General features: G+C 41.3%; 1 protein-coding gene across 6 annotated transcripts in view; it reads left to right on the forward strand.

Moving 5' to 3' along the window:
• Positions 1–17,871, forward strand: part of Usp28 (ubiquitin specific peptidase 28) — a 101,705-nt gene that overhangs the window by 64,152 nt on the left and 19,682 nt on the right. For 5 of the 6 annotated variants that reach the window (XM_045145563.1, XM_045145562.1, XM_045145564.1 and 2 more), the window contains 4 exons: positions 1,098–1,225; positions 5,768–5,863; positions 12,442–12,621; positions 14,976–15,196. In XM_045145563.1, the coding sequence (XP_045001498.1) occupies positions 1,098–1,225; positions 5,768–5,863; positions 12,442–12,621; positions 14,976–15,196 (625 nt within the window). The remainder of the gene's footprint in view (positions 1–1,097; positions 1,226–5,767; positions 5,864–12,441; positions 12,622–14,975; positions 15,197–17,871) is intronic. The other variant, XM_045145566.1, reaches the window with a different exon arrangement.

Raw genomic sequence — 17,871 nt, forward strand, 5'->3', positions numbered from 1 at the left:
ACGGACGGACGGACGGACAGACAGACAGACAGACACATAGACAGAGCTGGAGGGATGGCTTAGTGGTTAAGGCATTTGCCTACAAGGCCAAAGGATCCTGGTTCGATTCCCCAGGACCCACATTAGCCAGATGCACAAGGGGGCACATGTGTTTGGAGTTCATTTACAGTGGCTAGAGGCCCTGGTGTACCCATTCTCCCCCCCCCCTTTCTCTGTCAAATAAATAAAAAGATAGATAATTTGACCCTGAGGTAGTCAGATAGGCTGTATTCAACTTGTGCCAGTAGGACCTCTGAAGGGGGCATTATTTGATCTTTGATAAAGGGAACATTTTAAAGCTTCCCTTAGGAACTTCTAGCATATAGGTGAGTGGAGCAGAAGTTCCTTTCCTGGTGCAGCTTTTCTTCAAAGGGTCAGTTAGAGTTGATATGTATCTATGTATATATGTATGTGTGTATGTATATATGTATGTATGTATGTGTATATGCCAGTCCTTTCCTTAAGTTCTAGGTACCATTGTAGATTGACTTTGACTGGCTTTCTTTTGCAAACTCTGTTCATTGAACTCAGATTTATTTTCCCCTCAGAAACTTGGGGAATTATAAAATCATGAGGCTATTTCATGTTTCTGTTTTTGCTATAAAGATGATTTAAATTATAATAGACTATGAATTGCAATACTATATGTCCAGTATAGTATTAGTCTTTTATATGACTCCTGGAGACTAATCTCCTTATTACATATTACTTAGATCCTAATTTCACTTCTTCATCTTGAATGCTGATAACTTGTCTAGGGAATGAGTTGCTTACATGCTGGGTCAGTTCACATTGCTGAAGGTGGTTAATTCTAAGGATGTTGTATTGAATCAAATGCTGCTGACTTGTTGTCTTAAGGAATCTTTAACCATATTTTCTAAGCATGGCCCTAAGTATTCATTTCTTTGAGTATGTGGTATAAAAATATGCTGCAGTATGCATTTGAGTTGAGTATGAGTTCCCTATCAAAGAGTAAAGTTTGGTAAAGGATATTTTAAATGTAGCTCTTATTTCTTAAGATAATTTTTCTTTTCTCCATGTTTCTACCTTGAACATAGCGTTGGTTTACAAAGCTACCTCCAGTGTTGACCTTTGAACTCTCCAGATTTGAGTTCAATCAGTCTCTTGGGCAGCCAGAGAAAATTCATAATAAGTTGGAATTTCCTCAGATTATTTATATGGACAGGTGAGTCCTTGATCAGCTGACTTCCTGATGTACTACAGCAGTAAAAATGACTTTGTAGTAAGCCTGTTAGGGATGGGAGTACATGCAAATTCAGGATAATGTGCAAATTTAGTAAATTTATATATATATATATATATATATATATATATACACACACACACACACACACACACACACACATATACATACATACATACATACATGTATGTATGTATTCTTATTTTAGAGGGAGAAAGAGGCAGATAGAGTGGGCACACCAGGGCCTCCAGCCATTCAGATGCATGCGCCACCTTGTGCATCTGACTTTACTTGGGTATTGGGGAATCGAACATGGGTCTTTAGGATTCACAGGCAAGCACCTTAACCACTAAGTCATCTCTCCAGACCACATGCAAATTTAAATTCATTGAGTCTGAGTTGGCGTTTTTATTTCTGAGAAGCTCACGGTAAAGTGAATGATACATCTGGTTCCTAGTCACCAATTCAAGTAGCTAGACATATGCCCCAGCTCAAAACACAAATTTAAAAAAAAAAAAAAATTTATTTGTGACAGAGAGTGAGTATGGACATACCAGGGCCTCTTGCCATTGCACACAAACTCCAGATGCATGTGCCACTTAGTGCATCTGGCTTTAATGTGGGTACTGTGAAATTGAACCCGAGCCATCAGGCTTTTCCTTTTCACACAAGTACCTTTTTGTTGTTCTTGTTGTTGTTTTGGTTTTTCGAGGTAGGGGCTCGCTAGCCCAGGCTGACCTGGAATTCACTATGTAGTCTCAGGGTGGCCTCAGACTCACAGTGATCCTCCTACCTCTGCCTCCCAAGTGCTGGGATTAAAGGTGTGCACCACTATGCTGGGCTGTCACACAAGTACCCTTAACTGTTGAGCCATTTCTCCAGTCCATCAAAATGTAAATTCAGGAGGCAAAGATAGGAGGATCACTGTGAGTTCAAGGCCATCCTGAGACTACATACTGTGTTCCAGGGTAGTCTGGGCTAGTGTGAAACTCTACCTCAAAAAAAAAAAAAAATGCAAATTTTGGGGTAGAGAAATGGCTTAATGGTTAAAGCGCTTGGCTGTGAAGCCTAAGCATTCAGGTTTGATTCTCCAGGTTCCGCATAAGCCAGATGCACAAGGTGGCATATGCATCTGAAGTTTGCTTGCAGTGGCTAGAAACCTTGGCATGTCCATTCTTTCTTTCTTTTCTCCCTCCCTCTATCCATCCATCCCTCTCTCCCTCCCTCCCCCATCTCTAATAACTTTTTTAAAAAAATATTTTATTTACTTGAGAAAAAGAGAGAGAAAATAGGCACTCTAGGTCCTCCAGCCACTGCAGACTGAAACTCCAGACACATGTGCCACCTTGTGCATCTGGCTTACATGGGTCCTGGGGAATTGAACCTGGATCCTTAGTCTTTGCAGGCCAGTGTCTTAACCGCTAGGCCATCTCTCCAGCCTTAAAAAAAAAATCTTTAATGCAAATTAATTTGTTTCTATTGATGCTATAAAACCAACAGAGAATAAAGAATCCAAGAATGTACTAACAATCTGGTAATAAATATTACCAAACAAAGTAAAATTGCATATAGATAAACTCACAGGATAGGAATGTATTATATATGTATATGTATGTATATGATATATAATAAGTATATTAATTATAATAAGTATATAATGTATATAAATAAGTTTCTAATTGTATGTTCGGTTTCTGTTCCACACCAAAACTAGTGACTATAACTTCTGTTACCTTTGCTTTAACAGAAACCCTCACTTTTTATTTTATTTATTTATTTATTTATTTGAGAGAGAAAGAGGGAGAGAGAATGAGCATGCCGGGGCCTCCAGCCACTGCAAATGAACTCTAGACACATGCGTCCCTTTGTGCATCTGGCTTGTATGGGTCCTGGGGAATTGAACCTGGGTCCTTTGGCTTTTCAGGCAAGCACCTTAACCATTAAGTCATCCCTCCAGCCCTTTATTTATTTATATATATTTATATATATATATATATAATTGACAACTTCTATACTTACAGACAATAAACCATATTTCCGTCCCCCTACCCACTTTCTTCTTCATAACTCTGCTCTCCATCATATCCCCTCCCTCTCTCCATTAGTCTCTCTTAATTTGATATCATCTTTTCTCCTATTATGAGGGTCTTGTGTAGGTATTGCTAGGCACTGCGAGGTCATGGATATCGAGGCCAATTTCTGTCCAGACATTTTCATTGTAAGGACTGGTACCCTGCCTTTGGCTTTTACATTCTATCCACCACCTCTCCCACAGTGTACCCTGGGTCTTGGAGGGTGAGATGAGAAACCCCCACTTTTGCTCCATCATGCACTAAGTAGTAGAAGAACCCTTTTTTCCTATATAGACCCATTAGCAAGGAAGCAAGTGTTTGAATCTCATGAGAGATGTCACACCCACAACCCCTGTAATGTGAGGCTTTCTCCACTAGTTTAGCATTTACAAATGAAATCCCCACACTGTCAGTGACTTGAGTAACATATTCTGGCTTTTTGCATTTCCACAGTTTTTAGCAACTTGCTGGACTCTACCATGTAGCTATGGGCATTGTGCTGGACCCTGTACATGAGATTGGGGACAAATTACATCAGAGTATCCTTTGTTTTGTAAACATGCTGTCCTCCCTTTATTTATTCTTTATTGATTTCTTTCAGTGATAGTTTGTAAGTTTTGGTATACAGGTTTTCCATGTATATGATTAAATTTATTCCTTATTTGTTTTTAAAGCAGGATCTCACTCTAGCCCAGGCTGACCTGTAGTTCACTCTGTAGCTTCAGGCTGCCTCTAATTCAAAGCAGTCTCCTACCTTTGCCACCTAGTGCTAGGATTAAAGGCCTGTGCCATCATACCTGGCTTAAATTTATTCCTAAATAGACAGATTTGAGAATATAGAAATGAAGTTGAATACTGAGTGAATTCAAGTGATTCCTCTCTTCTCCTCTCCTGTCCTCCTCTGTGTGAGCAGCTAGGGAATTGAATTTGGCCTGACACGCTTTACAAGCAAATGCATTTAACTGCTGGGCCATCTCCTCAAGCCCTATTTTGGTCTGTCTAAACACACTTATTTCGATGTTTTTTTGTGGGTCTCTTGAGATGTTCAAAATAGACAGTTGTGTCATCTGCAACTAAAAAGTATTTTTACTTCCTTTCCCTTTTATTTGTTGTCTTACCTAACCTCAATGGCTATACTTTTAGTAAAACATTGACTAGAAGTGGTAAGAGTCTTATTGCTGACATTAGAAATGCATCAGTCTTTCATTATTCTGTGTAATATTGGAACTGGAAATGTAGCTCAGTTGGCACACAGTCCTAAGTTCAATCCCCAGCACTGTATAAACTGGGAATAGGGCACATGCCTATATAATCAGGAGGTAGAGGAAAGAGGATCAGAAGTTCAAGTCATATTTGGCTATCTAGGGAGTTGGGCTACATGAAACCTTGTCTCAAAAAAAAAAAAAAAGAAAGTATAGGCTGGAGAGATGGCTTAGTGGCTAAAGCATTGGCCTGCAAAGCCAGAGGGTCCTGATTTGACTCTACAGGACACATAAGCCAGATGCACAAGGGGGCACGTGCATCTGTAGTTTGTCTGCAGTGGCTGGAGGCCCTGACTTGCCATTCTCTCTCTCCCTCTTTCTCTCTCTTGAATAAATAAATGAATTTTTTTTTTTTTTAAAGTAAGATGGGGGCTGGAGAGATGGCTTAGCGGTTAAGCGCTCGCCTGTGAAGCCTAAGGACCCCGGTTCGAGGCTCGGTTCCCCAGGTCCCACGTTAGCCAGATGCACAAGGGGCGCTCGCGTCTGGAGTTCATTTGCAGAGGCTGGAAGCCCTGGCGCGCCCATTCTCTCTCTCTCCCTCTATCTGTCTTTCTCTCTCTGTCTGTCGCTCTCAAATAAATAAATAAAAAATGAACCAAAAAAAATTTAAAAAAATAAATAAATAAAAGTAAGATGGCTTAGTGGGTAAGCACTTGCCTGTGAAGCCTAAGAACCCCAGGTCGAGGCTTGATTCCCCAGGACCCACATTAGCTAGATGTTACAAGGGGGCACAAGCATCTGGAGTTCATTTGCAGCGGCTGGAGGCCCTAATATGCCCATTCTTTTCTCTCTCGGTCTTCTTTCTCTCTGTGTCTTCTTTGTCTCTGTGTCTGTCTCTCTCAAATAAAAATAAAACAAAAAAATTAAAAAGAAAGTAGCAGGTGTGGTGGCACAATCCTTTAATCCCAGTGCTCTGGAGGCAGAGGTAGGAGGATCGCTGTGAGTTCGAGGCTACCCTGAGACTACATAGTTAATCATAGTTAATTCCAGGTCAGCCTGGACCACAGTGAAACCTTACCTCGAAAAACCAAAAAAAAAAAAAAAAAGAAAAAGAAAGTATGGTGTTTGCCTGTTTCATAGATGTCCTTTATCTATTTGAGGAAGTTTCTTTGCATTTTTACTTGGCTGAAACTTTGTGTCATTAATGTTTTCTAATATAAATTGTGTTTATGGAATTATCCTTTGCTTAGGTACATGTATAGGAGCAAGGAACTTATTCGAAGTAAGAGAGAGAGTATTCGAAAGCTAAAGGAGGAAATAAAGATTCTGCAGCAAAAACTGGAAAGGTGAGTTTGAACTCTTTTTGTTTGTTTTGTTTTTCAAGGTAGGGTTTCACTTTAGCCCAGGCTGACCTGGAATTCACTATGTAGTCTTAAGGTGTCCTTGAACTCACAGAGATCCTCCTACCTCTGCCTCCAGAGTGCTGGGATTAAAGGCATGCATCACCATACCCAGCTGAATTTGAACATTTTGTGTTTAGAAATGTACAACAGAGAATATTAAAATCAGGTAATTTGTATTGAAAAATTCGCAGTATAGATAATTACCACTGTTATTTTATAAAATACCTAAGGCTTTTTTTCCTAAGTGCAAAATAGTCTTTATGATCGTATTATCCATGGCTAAATAGTAGTCCCAAGGGACTTAAGAGATCCAGAGGCACATTGCTATCAGCAAGTACTGGACCGTTCCAGCTTTTATTGATGTTATGTGTAGCTTTGCACTTTTTCTGTTTTCCCCGCTGTGCTGTTTTGGTTTTCGTGAGAGAAAAGGCAACCATAGTGCTCCATACATACATATACTCTGATTGTTTTTGAGACAGAGCCTTGAACATATCTATACAGCCAAGGTTGACCTTCAACTTTCTTTCTCTCTGTCTGTTTTTTTTTTTTTTTTTTTTTCCTTTCTGAGGCAGGGTCTCACACTAGCCCAGGCTAACCTGGAATTCACTCTATGTCGCCCAGACTGGACTTACACTCACAGAGATCCTGCTACCTTAGCCTCCTAAATGCTGGGGTTAAAGGTATGAGCCACTGTGCACAGCTAACTTTCAGCTCTTGATCCTCCTATCTCCACTTCCCTGGTGCTAGGATTACAAGTGTACACCAGTATGCCTGGCCATTACACTTGTCTTGGATAAATAGTTTCTGAAGTGTTCTAATAGTGGTGCTGATTAAGCAAGAGTGCTAATGTTCCTCTCACATACATAGTTCTTTATCCAATGAGGACTCCTTTTGTTTGCTCCTTTTGTTTGTTTTTCACTATTTCTGGGGAAGCACCCTGATTTCTCTAGGCGGAATCAGAGTCAGCCTGATGTCTCTCTAATCCAGGTAGATCCCATTGGGTTGGTATTTACGAAGGAAATCAAACACACGGGTCAGTAGCACTTTACTCTTTCAGACTTCAGATTTTTCCCTACCCACTCAGCACTTTGCACTCAAACCCTAGATTGATCCTACACTGTATGTAGCTCCCATCCCCCATCTGCCTCACTGCCATTCACAAAGAACCTCTTGGGTTGTGTGACCTGTCCTGAATAGAGATTAAACTGAAGGTAGAGTCTTCAAAAACAGTTCTGAACATGATTCACAGGACTCTTAACTGTGGCAGTATTTTCTGTCATACTCTGGGGTTAGAAATTTTTGCTTATTTTTTGTTCTTACTTATTGAGGTAGGGTCTTGGTCCAGCCCAAGTTGACCTGGAATTCACTCAGTAGTCTGAGGCTGGCCTCAAGCTCATAACAGTCCTATTACCTCTGCTTCCCAAATGCTAGGATTAAAGGCATGCATCACCACACCTGCCCAGTTTTATTTCTTTCTTTTCATTTCTTTTTTTTTACTTGTTTATAAATTATTAATTTATTTATTGACAACTTCCATGATTGTAAACAATATCCCATGATAATTCACTCCCTCCACCCACTTTCCCCTTTGAAACTCCATTCTCCATCATATCCCCTCCCCCTCTAAATCAGTCTTTTATTTTAACGTCATCATCTTTTCCTCCTATTATGATGGTCTTGTGTAGGTAGTGTCAGGCACTGTGAGGTCATAGATATCCAGGCCATTTTGTGTCTGGAGGAGTACATTGTAAGGAGTCCTGACCTTCCTTTGGCTCTTACTTTCTTTTTATCACCTCTTCTGCAATGGACCCTGAGCCTTGGAAGGTGTGATAGAGATATTTCATTGCTGAGCACTCCTCTGTCACTTCTCAGCACTGTGGTGCCTTCTGAGGCATCCCAAGATCACTGCCATCTGAAAAGAGAAGCTTCTCTAACCAAAAGTGAAAGTAACATTAATACATGGGTATGAATATTAAGAGAAGTGCTTACCATCTAAAAAAATGTTCTACGTCACTAGTCATCAGGGAAATGCAGATTAAAACTACATTGAGATTCCATCTCACTCCTGTCAGATTGGCCACCATCATGAAAACAAATGATCATAAATGTTGGCGGGGATGTGGAAAAAAAGGAACCCTTCTGCACTGCTGGTGGGAATGCAATCTGGTCCAGCCATTGTGGAAAACAGTGTGGAGGTTCCTAAAACAGCTAGAGATTGATCTACCATATGACCCAGCTATAGCGCTCCTAGGCATATATCCAAAGGACTCATCTCATTTCCTTAGAAGTACATGCTCAACCATGTTTATTGCTGCTCAATTTATAATAGCTGGGAAATGGAACCAGCCTAGATGTCCCTCAACAGATGAGTGGATAATGAAGATGTGGTACATTTATACAATGGAGTTCTACTCAGCGGTAAAGAAAAATGAAGTTATGAAATTTGCAGAAAAATGGATGGACCTGGAAAGTATTATACTAAGTCAGGTAACCCAGGCCCAGAAAGCCAAGTGCCACATGTTCTCTCTCATATGTGGATCCTAGCTACAGATGACTGGGCCTCTGCGTGAGAATGAAAATACTTAGTAGCAGAGGCCAGTAAGTTGAAAAGGAGACATAAAGGGTGGAGAAAGGAAGGGAGGAGGATACTTAATAGGTTGATATTGTATATACATAATTACAATGATTGTAATGGGGAGGTAATATGATGGAGAATGGAATTTCAAATGGGAAAGTGTGGGGGTGGGGAGGGAGGGAATTACCATGGGATATATTTTATAATCATGGAAAATGTTAATAAAAATTAAAAAAAAAAAGAGAAGTGCTTACTGGGCAGTTTGGTGAGCATAGTATGTATATACATTTAGCCAGACAGTAGCAGATGTTACACCCCTAGGGCTCATGACTAACCCTGTATTAGGTTTTCAGTATCAGAGATGTATTCCCTCCCACGGAGCAGGCCTCTAGTCAAATTAGAAGGAGGTTGGTTTTTCCCCATAACAGATGTGCCACTATTGTACCCATTGGCTCATTTGGCCTGGCTAGGCAAATACAAGGCTTGCAGTGTCCATTTTTGAGTATCTTCACTGGTGATTTTTTTTCTCTCCCATTGAACTGCATGCAGTATGGCTTTTTCCAGCTTTCTGTCAGGTGGTCTACATGGAGGAGGTTTTTAGCTCAGCTCCAGCAGGATTTCTCAGTGACCTTGCAGCCCAAGTATGTGGAGTCTTTAGCAATAGGATCTTCCCATCTGTTCCTGGTCGGAAGCCAAGGGCCTCAGTAATGGCCTGTAATGTTTTGGGGTCATCAAGGACCGCCCTGGCTAACAACCCACTGGAAGGTATCCCATCCCTGGCATAGAAAATTTTCTAGTAATAATATGGCTCTTGTGTGTTCTATTGTCCAAAAAAGTGGGTTTCCATATAACTTACTTGTATCCTTTTAGATTTTGATTAGCCCTCCATCTCTACCTTTCCTTACTCAATCTCTTCCCCTGACCTCACTGAGGCTTTTTCACCCCCATTAATCTGTTCTTCTACTTACATATCTACAATACCATCCTATTAAGTCCCCCCTCCCTCCCTTTATATTCCCGTTCTGGCGTTTTGTTTTGTTTTGTTTTGTTTTGTTTTGTTTTGTTTTGTTTTTTGAGGTAGAGTCTCACTCTAGCTCAGGGTGACCTGGAATTCACTATGTAGTCTCAGGGTGGCCTCAAACTCAGGGCGATCCTCCTACCTCTGCCTCCCACGTGCTGGGATTAAAGGCATGAGCCACCATGCCCTCTTTTATAGAACTAATAAACACATTTGCTCTTTCATATCAGAAGAAACCAGGAATTATTTGGACTCATTTAGATTTTTAAATAGTATATAGGAGCATTTTCCTTAGTATAATAATTATTTTACAGTAAAATGGCCTTGTAGTTCAGATAATTTAATGGTTTTGTTTTTTTTTTTTCCAAGGTAGAGTCTCACTTTGGTCCAGGCTGACATGGAATTAAGTATGTAGTCTCAGGGTGGCCTCGAACTCTCAGCAATCCTCCTACCTCTGCCTCCTGAGTGCTAGGATTAAAGGTGTGCACCACCACGTCTGGCAATTTAATGTTTTAAGTATACTTTAGAGGTTACATGTACCTGCTTGTATACATGTGACACACTTATTAGTGGATATCATTTGGTAGTAGCACGGAGATGGGTGTAGATGACTTATGGTAAGCTGTACATGTTCTGTATTTGAATTTTTGTACCATGTGCACGCGTTGCTTTTATTGATTAAAACTAAACATATAGTCAATCATGGTGGCCCATGTCTATAGTCTCAATATTTGGGAGGCTGAATCAAGGCCAGCCTGGGTCACATAGTTAGTTCCAGGCTAGCTTGGACTATAAAATGAGACCCTGCCTCTAAAAATCAAAATGCTAGGCATGGTGGTACATGCCTATAATCTCAATACTTGGGAGGTAGAGATTGGAGAATCAGGAGTTCATAGGTATCCTATATTGAAAGTTCAAGGCTAGTCAGGGGTATATGAAACCATCTGTCAGAAAACAAGCAAAGAAAATTAGCCATTTATTCTCTAGTTTAATTGGTATTGTTTTTCAAATAAGATTTCTTTTGTATAATCAGAGATTTTATTTTTTCTTGAGACATTTTTGAAACCACTTTTGCTCTCATTTTCTTTCTTCTTTGTATTGTTCACTCTATAGTCCAGAATGATCTCACTACATAGATCAGCCTGGCCTAGAGTGACCGTACCTCAGAGGAAAAAGAAAATTTAGGGTGCTGGAGTGATGGTTCAGCAGTTAAAGGAGTTTGCTTGCAAAGCTTGTTGGCCCATATTTGACTCTCCAGTGCCCACAAACCCAGATGTACAAACTAGCTTATGTGTCTGGAGTTCATTTGCAGTGGCCAGAGATCCTGGCATGCCCATTCTTTCTCTTCTCTCTTCTGTCCTGTCCTCTCCCCTCTGCTTCTCTCTGTGCTCATGAATAAATCATAAATTTAAAAAAGTCTTTTTTTTTTTTTTTTTTCTTTTTCGAGGTAGGGTTTCACTCTAGCTCAGGCTGACTGGAATTCACTCTGTATTCTCAGGGTGGCCATGAACTCACAGCAATCCTCCTACCTCTGCCTCCCGAGAGCTGGGATTAAAGGCGTGTACCACCACCCCGGCTGAAAAAAACTTTTTAAAAAGATACGTTAGGGCTAGAGAGATAGCTCATCATTTAAAGGCACTTGCTTACAAAGCTGAAGGCCTGCACTTGATTCCCCAGTATCCGTGTAAAGCCAGACAGTACAAAGTGGCACATGCATCTGGAGTCTGTTTGCAGAGTTAAGAGGCCCTGGCATACCCAGTCATTCTCTCTGTGTGTCAAATAAATGAACAAATCAAAATTTTTAAAAGATTTTTGATTTATGAGTAGAATCTACTGGAGCGACTGGTCATGAGCCATTTAAAATGTTTCTGGTCAGACATAAGCCATTAGATTTTAGCAGTTTTTACAGTTAGATTATTTTTTTTACTCTATAGATGGAGTAATCTATTAAATATTATATGCCTTTAGAAATTAATTAAGCTGGGCATAGTGGCACATGCCTTTAATCCCAGCACTCGAGAGACAGAGGTAGGAGGATCATCATGAGTTCAAGGCCACCCTGAGACTACATAATGAATTTCTAGGTCAGTCTGGGCTAGAGAGAAAACCCTACCTCAAACCCTGCCCCCCAAAAAGGAAAGAAATTAATTTCTCTTGATGCTTTTTAAATTTTTATTTATGAGCTGGCCATGGTGGCACGTGCCTTAATCCCAGTACTCACTCAGGAGGCAGAGGTAGGAGGCTCAACATGAGTTCAAAGCCACTCTGAGACTACATAGTTAATTCCAGGTCAGCCTGGGCTAGAGTGAGACCCTACCTTGAAAAAGAAAATAGTAAAGCCAGGCGTGGTATCACTTGCCTTTAATCCCAGCACTTGGGAGGCAGAGGTAAGAGGATCGCCATGAGTTTGAGTCCACCCTGAGACCATGTAGTTTATTCCAGGTCAGCTTGGACTAGAGTGAAACCCTTCCTTGAAAAACCAAAAAATAATAATATAATTATTTATTTATGATCAGAGAACGCAAGAGTATGTATGGATGCCTTCTTGTTTCTGCAAACAAACTCTAGGTGCACATTCCACTTTGTACATGTGGCTTTAGATGGGTCCTGGGAATTGAACCTGGGCTAGGCTTTGCAAGCAAGTACCTTTAACTGTTGAGCCATCTTCCTAGCCCTCTTGGTGCTTTTATGAAACAGTCTCTCACCAAGTTTTGCCCCCCCAAATTCCCTCTATAGTCCAGACTGATCTCAGACTCTTGGCAATCCTTCTGCCTCAGCCTCCTGAGTGCAGGGATTACAGAAGTATGCTGCCATATCAGGCTAGGAATAAATTTTTCTCTTGACTGTGTACATGATCGATCCTTTGTTAGATATCTTAAAGTATACAACAGACTTGGCCTATAGAGTGCTGTTGTCTTTGCTTCTCAGGTATGTGAAGTATGGCTCGGGCCCCACTCGATTCCCACTCCCGGACATGTTGAAATATGTTATTGAATTTGCCAGTACAAAACCTGCCTCTGAAAGCTGTCTATCTCAAAGTGACAAGCACATGACCTTACCACTTCCTTCAGTGCACTGCCCAGTTACTGACCTCAAGTCCAAGGAAAGGTAATGAAAACAGGGTTCTTAATGGTTTATATTGTTCTTCTGTCTAACTTGAACTATGCACCATCTTCCCACCTGATGAGCACTCACCTCATGGGAGCCCAGGAACTATGAGCTTGTGTGCAAGGAAGGTTTTAATCTGTCTCCACCTGGTCACAGTGTTCTTCATTCCCTCTGGCACACTGTTCTTGTTTCTAGAGTGGTCAGTCTGTTTCAGAGGCTTCTCTCTCACTGCCCCAGATAGTGATTAGACACTGCCAGGACTGACTTACTCTGAGCTAATTGCTACAAAACCTTTCTCAGAGGAAAGTCAGGCCCTGCCCTTCCAAAAATCTCATTCCTCTATATGTGGTCAAGTCAGCATGGCTAAGCGAACATCAAGGGAAAACGCTTAAGAACTGGCAAGAATTCAGAGTACAGCCTAGAGGGCTTATCATGTGAAGAGCAAACCTCACAGGTCCCTTGGTTCTCCTCCAGGTCAGTCAGGTATAGCAATCTTATATATATAGCCTGAAGGAGCCAGTACGTTTAACCTGGATCATATTTGATGATAAGTGTGTGTCCTGGCTAATAAAAACACTAATATCCATTTGTACCCATGAGGGTGGAATCTATGTTAAAGAAAAACCAACTATTTTTCATAATCTCCCCATATTAACATTTATATTATTAGACTTTAAACATAGAGGGGTTGTGAGTGTGAGATCTCTTCTGGGATCCAGGTATCTGCTTCCTTGTTGTTGGGTTTATCTTTCTACATGTAGGTCTGTAGGAGAAGAGTTTTCTCTACCTTTTTTTTTTTTTAAAGTCAAGGTTAATAGATGTTTATGTTCTCCAAAACTTGAAGTGGATATTTTTGTGGGTTTGTTATGTGCAATTTTACTTTATTTGTTATACTAAATAATAATTAAATTGATCCTTATTTTGATTTCTTTATTCTCTGTTGGCTTGCACCCCTCCATCCCCTTTGTATTTGGATTTTATTTCAAAACAGTGTCTCATTCTAAGCCAGGCTGACCTGGAATTCACTCTGTAGACCCAGGCTGGCCTTGCAGTCAAGGCAGTCAATCCTCCTACCCCAACCTCCCAAGTCCTGTGACTAAAGGCATATACCACCATACCTGTCTGGTTTAGAAATTTGATGAAAACAAATTAATATTTGGGTTTTTTTGGTTTTTTTTTGTTTGTTTGTTTGTTTTTTGCTTTTTCAAGGTAGGGTCTCACTCTGGTCCAGGCTGACCTGGAATTAACTACATAGTCTCAGGGTGGCCTCAAACTCACAACAATCCTCCTACCTCTGCCTCCCGAGTGCTGAGATTAAAGGCGTGCGCCACCACGCCCGGCAATATTTGTGTATTGAGGGCTGGAGAGATGGCTTCGTGGCTAGCGTGCTTGCCTGCGAAGCCTAAGGACCCAGGTTCGATCCTCCAGGTCCTACATAAGCCACATGCGTGTGGTGGCACATGCATCTGGAGTTCGTTTACAGTGGCTAGAGGCTCTGGCATGCCCATTCTCTCCCCCCCCCCATCTCTGTCTCTAATAAAGTAAGTCTTTAAAAAAAATTGTATTTTGAGCCAACCACGCCCTTTGATCGCAGCACTGGGGAGGCAGAGGTAGGAGGATTGCTGTGAGTTCGAGGCCACCCTGAGACAACGTGGTGAATTCCAGGTCAGCCTGGGCTAGAGTGAAACCCTACCTTGAAAAAAAAAAAAGATTTGTATTTTGAGCTGGGGCACATGCCTGTAATTTTAGCACTCAGGAGATGGAGACAGGAGGAGTCTCATTCTCATCTATGTAGTGAGTTCAAGGCCAACCTGAGCTACATACAATCTTGTTTCACTGCTCCCATCCCAACATTTGCATTTGGTAGATTATTCCTTAGGCATTTTACTGTGGAGCATAGAGCTAAAGCCCTACTCTGACTCTGCTGGGTGGAGGCAGAGGGTGACCTACTCTGTGTGTCCGTGAATTGCATAGACAAAGCTGATGTTTTGTTTTCCTTCTGTATATTTTGTTCTTAGATGGAAGGATCTTACAAACTGTACTTCACTCCTTGATTCTTTTTTTCTTTTTTTTTTATTAACAACTTCCATGATTGTAAACAATATCCCATGGTAATTCTCCCCTTCCCCCACTTTCCCTGTTGAAACTCCATTCTCCATCATATCTCCTCCCCCTCGCAATCAGTCTCACTTTTATTTTGATGTCATCTTTTCCTCCTGTTATGATGGTCTTGTGCAGTTAGTGTCAGGCACTGTGAGATATCCAGGCCATTTTGTGACTGGAGGAGCACATTGTAAAGAGTCCTACCCTTCCTTTGGCTCTTACATTCTTTCCGCCATTGTCTTCCTTTTTAGTACAAGTCCAGAAAGTGGTTCTCAGGAAGTTGAAGGTACCTTTTCTTCTCCTCAAGACTCTTTACACAAGTCAGAGGTAATGAATGGGCCACTTACCTCTACTCGGCCTTCCCTGGCAATGCCTGCATCCCCAGCACCTCGGACAGTCACAGATGAGGAGATGAGTTTTGTTAAGACTTGTCTTCAGAGGTGGAGGAGTGAGATTGAACAGGATATACAAGGTGGGCATTTTGAAAACTTTTTTTGCTCCTTGCCATGCCTGTTTGTTTGACTGTGTGGAAGCTAGGCACCTAGTTTGTGTCCGGCCATTGTCATCCTTGCTGTTGAATTTAGACCTAGTAACTGTGACTTCTACTCCTTTATTTTGTAAGATTTATTAAGACTCACATTATAGGCTCGGCATGGTGACACATGCCTTTAATTCCAGCATTTGGGAGACAGAGGTAAAGGATCTCCATGAGTTCAAGGCCACCCTGAAACTACAGAGTGAATTCCATGTCAGCCTGGGCTATAGCCAGACCTTACCTCAAAAAAACAAACAAAAAATCTCTCCATTCATTTAACTGTGCAAAAAATAATTAAAAGTGAGGAAGAAGTGTGAGATAAATTTTAGACAGGCATGGTGGCTCATACCTTTAAGCCCAGCTCTTGGGAGGATTGTCATGAGTTCAAGGCCATCTTGAGGCTACATAGTAACTTCTAAGTCAGCCTGGGCTAGACCCTACCTTGAAAAACAAAAGTCACATTATACATCATCTGTCAAATTATCCCTCCTAGATTCCACCTCAAAATTTCTGTAAAATCTTAGGCATTTTGATACAACTTCCTTTGCTGAGATTAGCCTCCATCCCTCCCTCTTTCCCTTCCCCTCCATTCCAATCTCTCCTCGTTCTCCTTTCCCTCTTTCCTCTGCCCCCCTCCTCATGAGGGCAGTGCTTCAAGACTGGCTTGAACTCAGGGCCTTGCTCTCTGGGGGAGTACTGGGATTGCAGGGATATACCACCATGTTAGCTTAAATTTTTTTTTTTTTTTTTTTTTTTTTTTTTTTGAGGTAGGATCTCACTCTAGCCCAGGCTGACGTAAAATTCGCTCGGTATTCTCAGGTTGGCCTTGAACTCATAGCAATCCTACCCCTGCCTCCCAAGTGCTAGGGGTGTGCACCACGCCTGTCTTAACTTTCTTTAAACATGATTTATAATTAATGAAAAATGGATAGGCAGTTTCTGCTTCGTAACCCAAGTTGTGTTAAATGAGATAGTTCACATAAGAAAAAAATCTTAATAGCTTTTTTTTTTTCTTTTAAGTTCAAAGTAGGTTCTTACTGCAACCCAGGCTGGCATGGAACTTACTCTCTAGCCCAAGCTGGCCTCAAACTCATGGTGATCCTCCTACCTCAGACTCTTGAGTTCTGGGATTAAAAGTGTGTGCCGGGCTGGAGAGATGGCTTAGCGGTTAAGTGCTTGCCTGTGAAGCCTAAGAACCCTGGTTCGAGGCTCGGTTCCCCAGGTCCCACGTTAGCCAGATGCACAAGGGGGCGCAGGCGTCTGGAGTTCGTTTGCAGAGGCTGGAAGCCCTGACACACCCATTCTCTCTCTCTCCCTTTGTCTGTCTTTCTCTCTGTATCTGTCGCTCTCAAATAAATAAATAAATAAAAATTAAAAAAAAAAAGTGTGTGCCACCATGCCTGGCTCTTTTTCTTTTCACTTCGTTCTTCTTTAAAAAAATTTATTTTTTTTTTTATTTTATTTGAGAGAGAGAGAGAGAGAATGGGTGTGCCAGGGCCTCTAGCTAGTGCAAATAAACTTCAGACACACATGCCACCTTGTGCATCTGGTACATAAGTACTGGGGAATTGAACCCCAGTCCTTAGGCTTTATAGGCAAATGCCTTAACTACTGAGCCATCTCTCCAGCCCCTCTTTTTATTTTTACTTTTTAAATAAGGTTTCCCAGGCTGGAGAGGCGGTTTAGTGGTTAAGGCGCTTGCCTGCAAAGCCAAAAGGACCAGGTTCCATTCCCCAGGACCCACGTTAGCCAGATGCACAAGGTGGTACATATGTCCAGAGTTCATTTGCAGTGGCTAGAGACCTGGAACTCCTACTTTCTCTCTATTTGCTTCCCCCCCCCCCCATGAATGAATAAGTAAATAAATAAATAATTTACGAAGAAAAATAGGGTTTCCTTATGTAGCCCAGACTAGTCTCAGACTCCTGTTTATCCTGCCTCAGGCCCTCCAGTGTTGGGGTCACCACTGTGAGCATCTTTATAGAGTTAATACTCATTAAATAATAGCTTATCCTTGTTCCTTCCTTTCTGTCCTCCTTTCCCTCTCCCTCCTCTTCCCTCTCGTTTTTTGAAGTAAGGTCTCACTCTAGCCTAGACTGACCTGGAACTCATTCTGTAGCTGCAGGTCGCCTTGAACTCTTGGCAATCCTCCTGTATCAGCCTCCTACATTCTGGTGTTAAAGACATGCACCACCATGCTTTAGCCCACAATCCCTGGCTTGTCCATTAGGCTACTGGGGCCCATCCCTTATTATCTTTTTTCCTCCCTATTCCTTCCCAAGGCCTCACTCATGGAAGCTTGTGATCAACCACTGAGCTATATCCTGAGCCCAGATTTTTCTGTCTCTAATTTCTATTCCTATAGTAGTTTTTTGTTTTTTTTTAATTCTGGCTTCAGTTAACCAGAGTCAAAGTTGCTGTATATCTTCCTTCTTTTCCATGTAAATCATGCTTTATTGATGGTGTTATTGAGTCAGGGAATATTGGAGACATCCATACAATATAAAATTGAATTGCTTTATTTTCTTGAAATTCATATGGCCTTACTCATTTTGTTCAGATTGTCCCTTCTCTTTCTCCTTTTACTTAAGGAACAAAAAGAAAAAACACTG

This window comes from Jaculus jaculus, chromosome 3 (assembly GCF_020740685.1).
Source record: "Jaculus jaculus isolate mJacJac1 chromosome 3, mJacJac1.mat.Y.cur, whole genome shotgun sequence".
In the NCBI taxonomy this organism is placed as follows: domain Eukaryota; kingdom Metazoa; phylum Chordata; class Mammalia; order Rodentia; family Dipodidae; genus Jaculus; species Jaculus jaculus.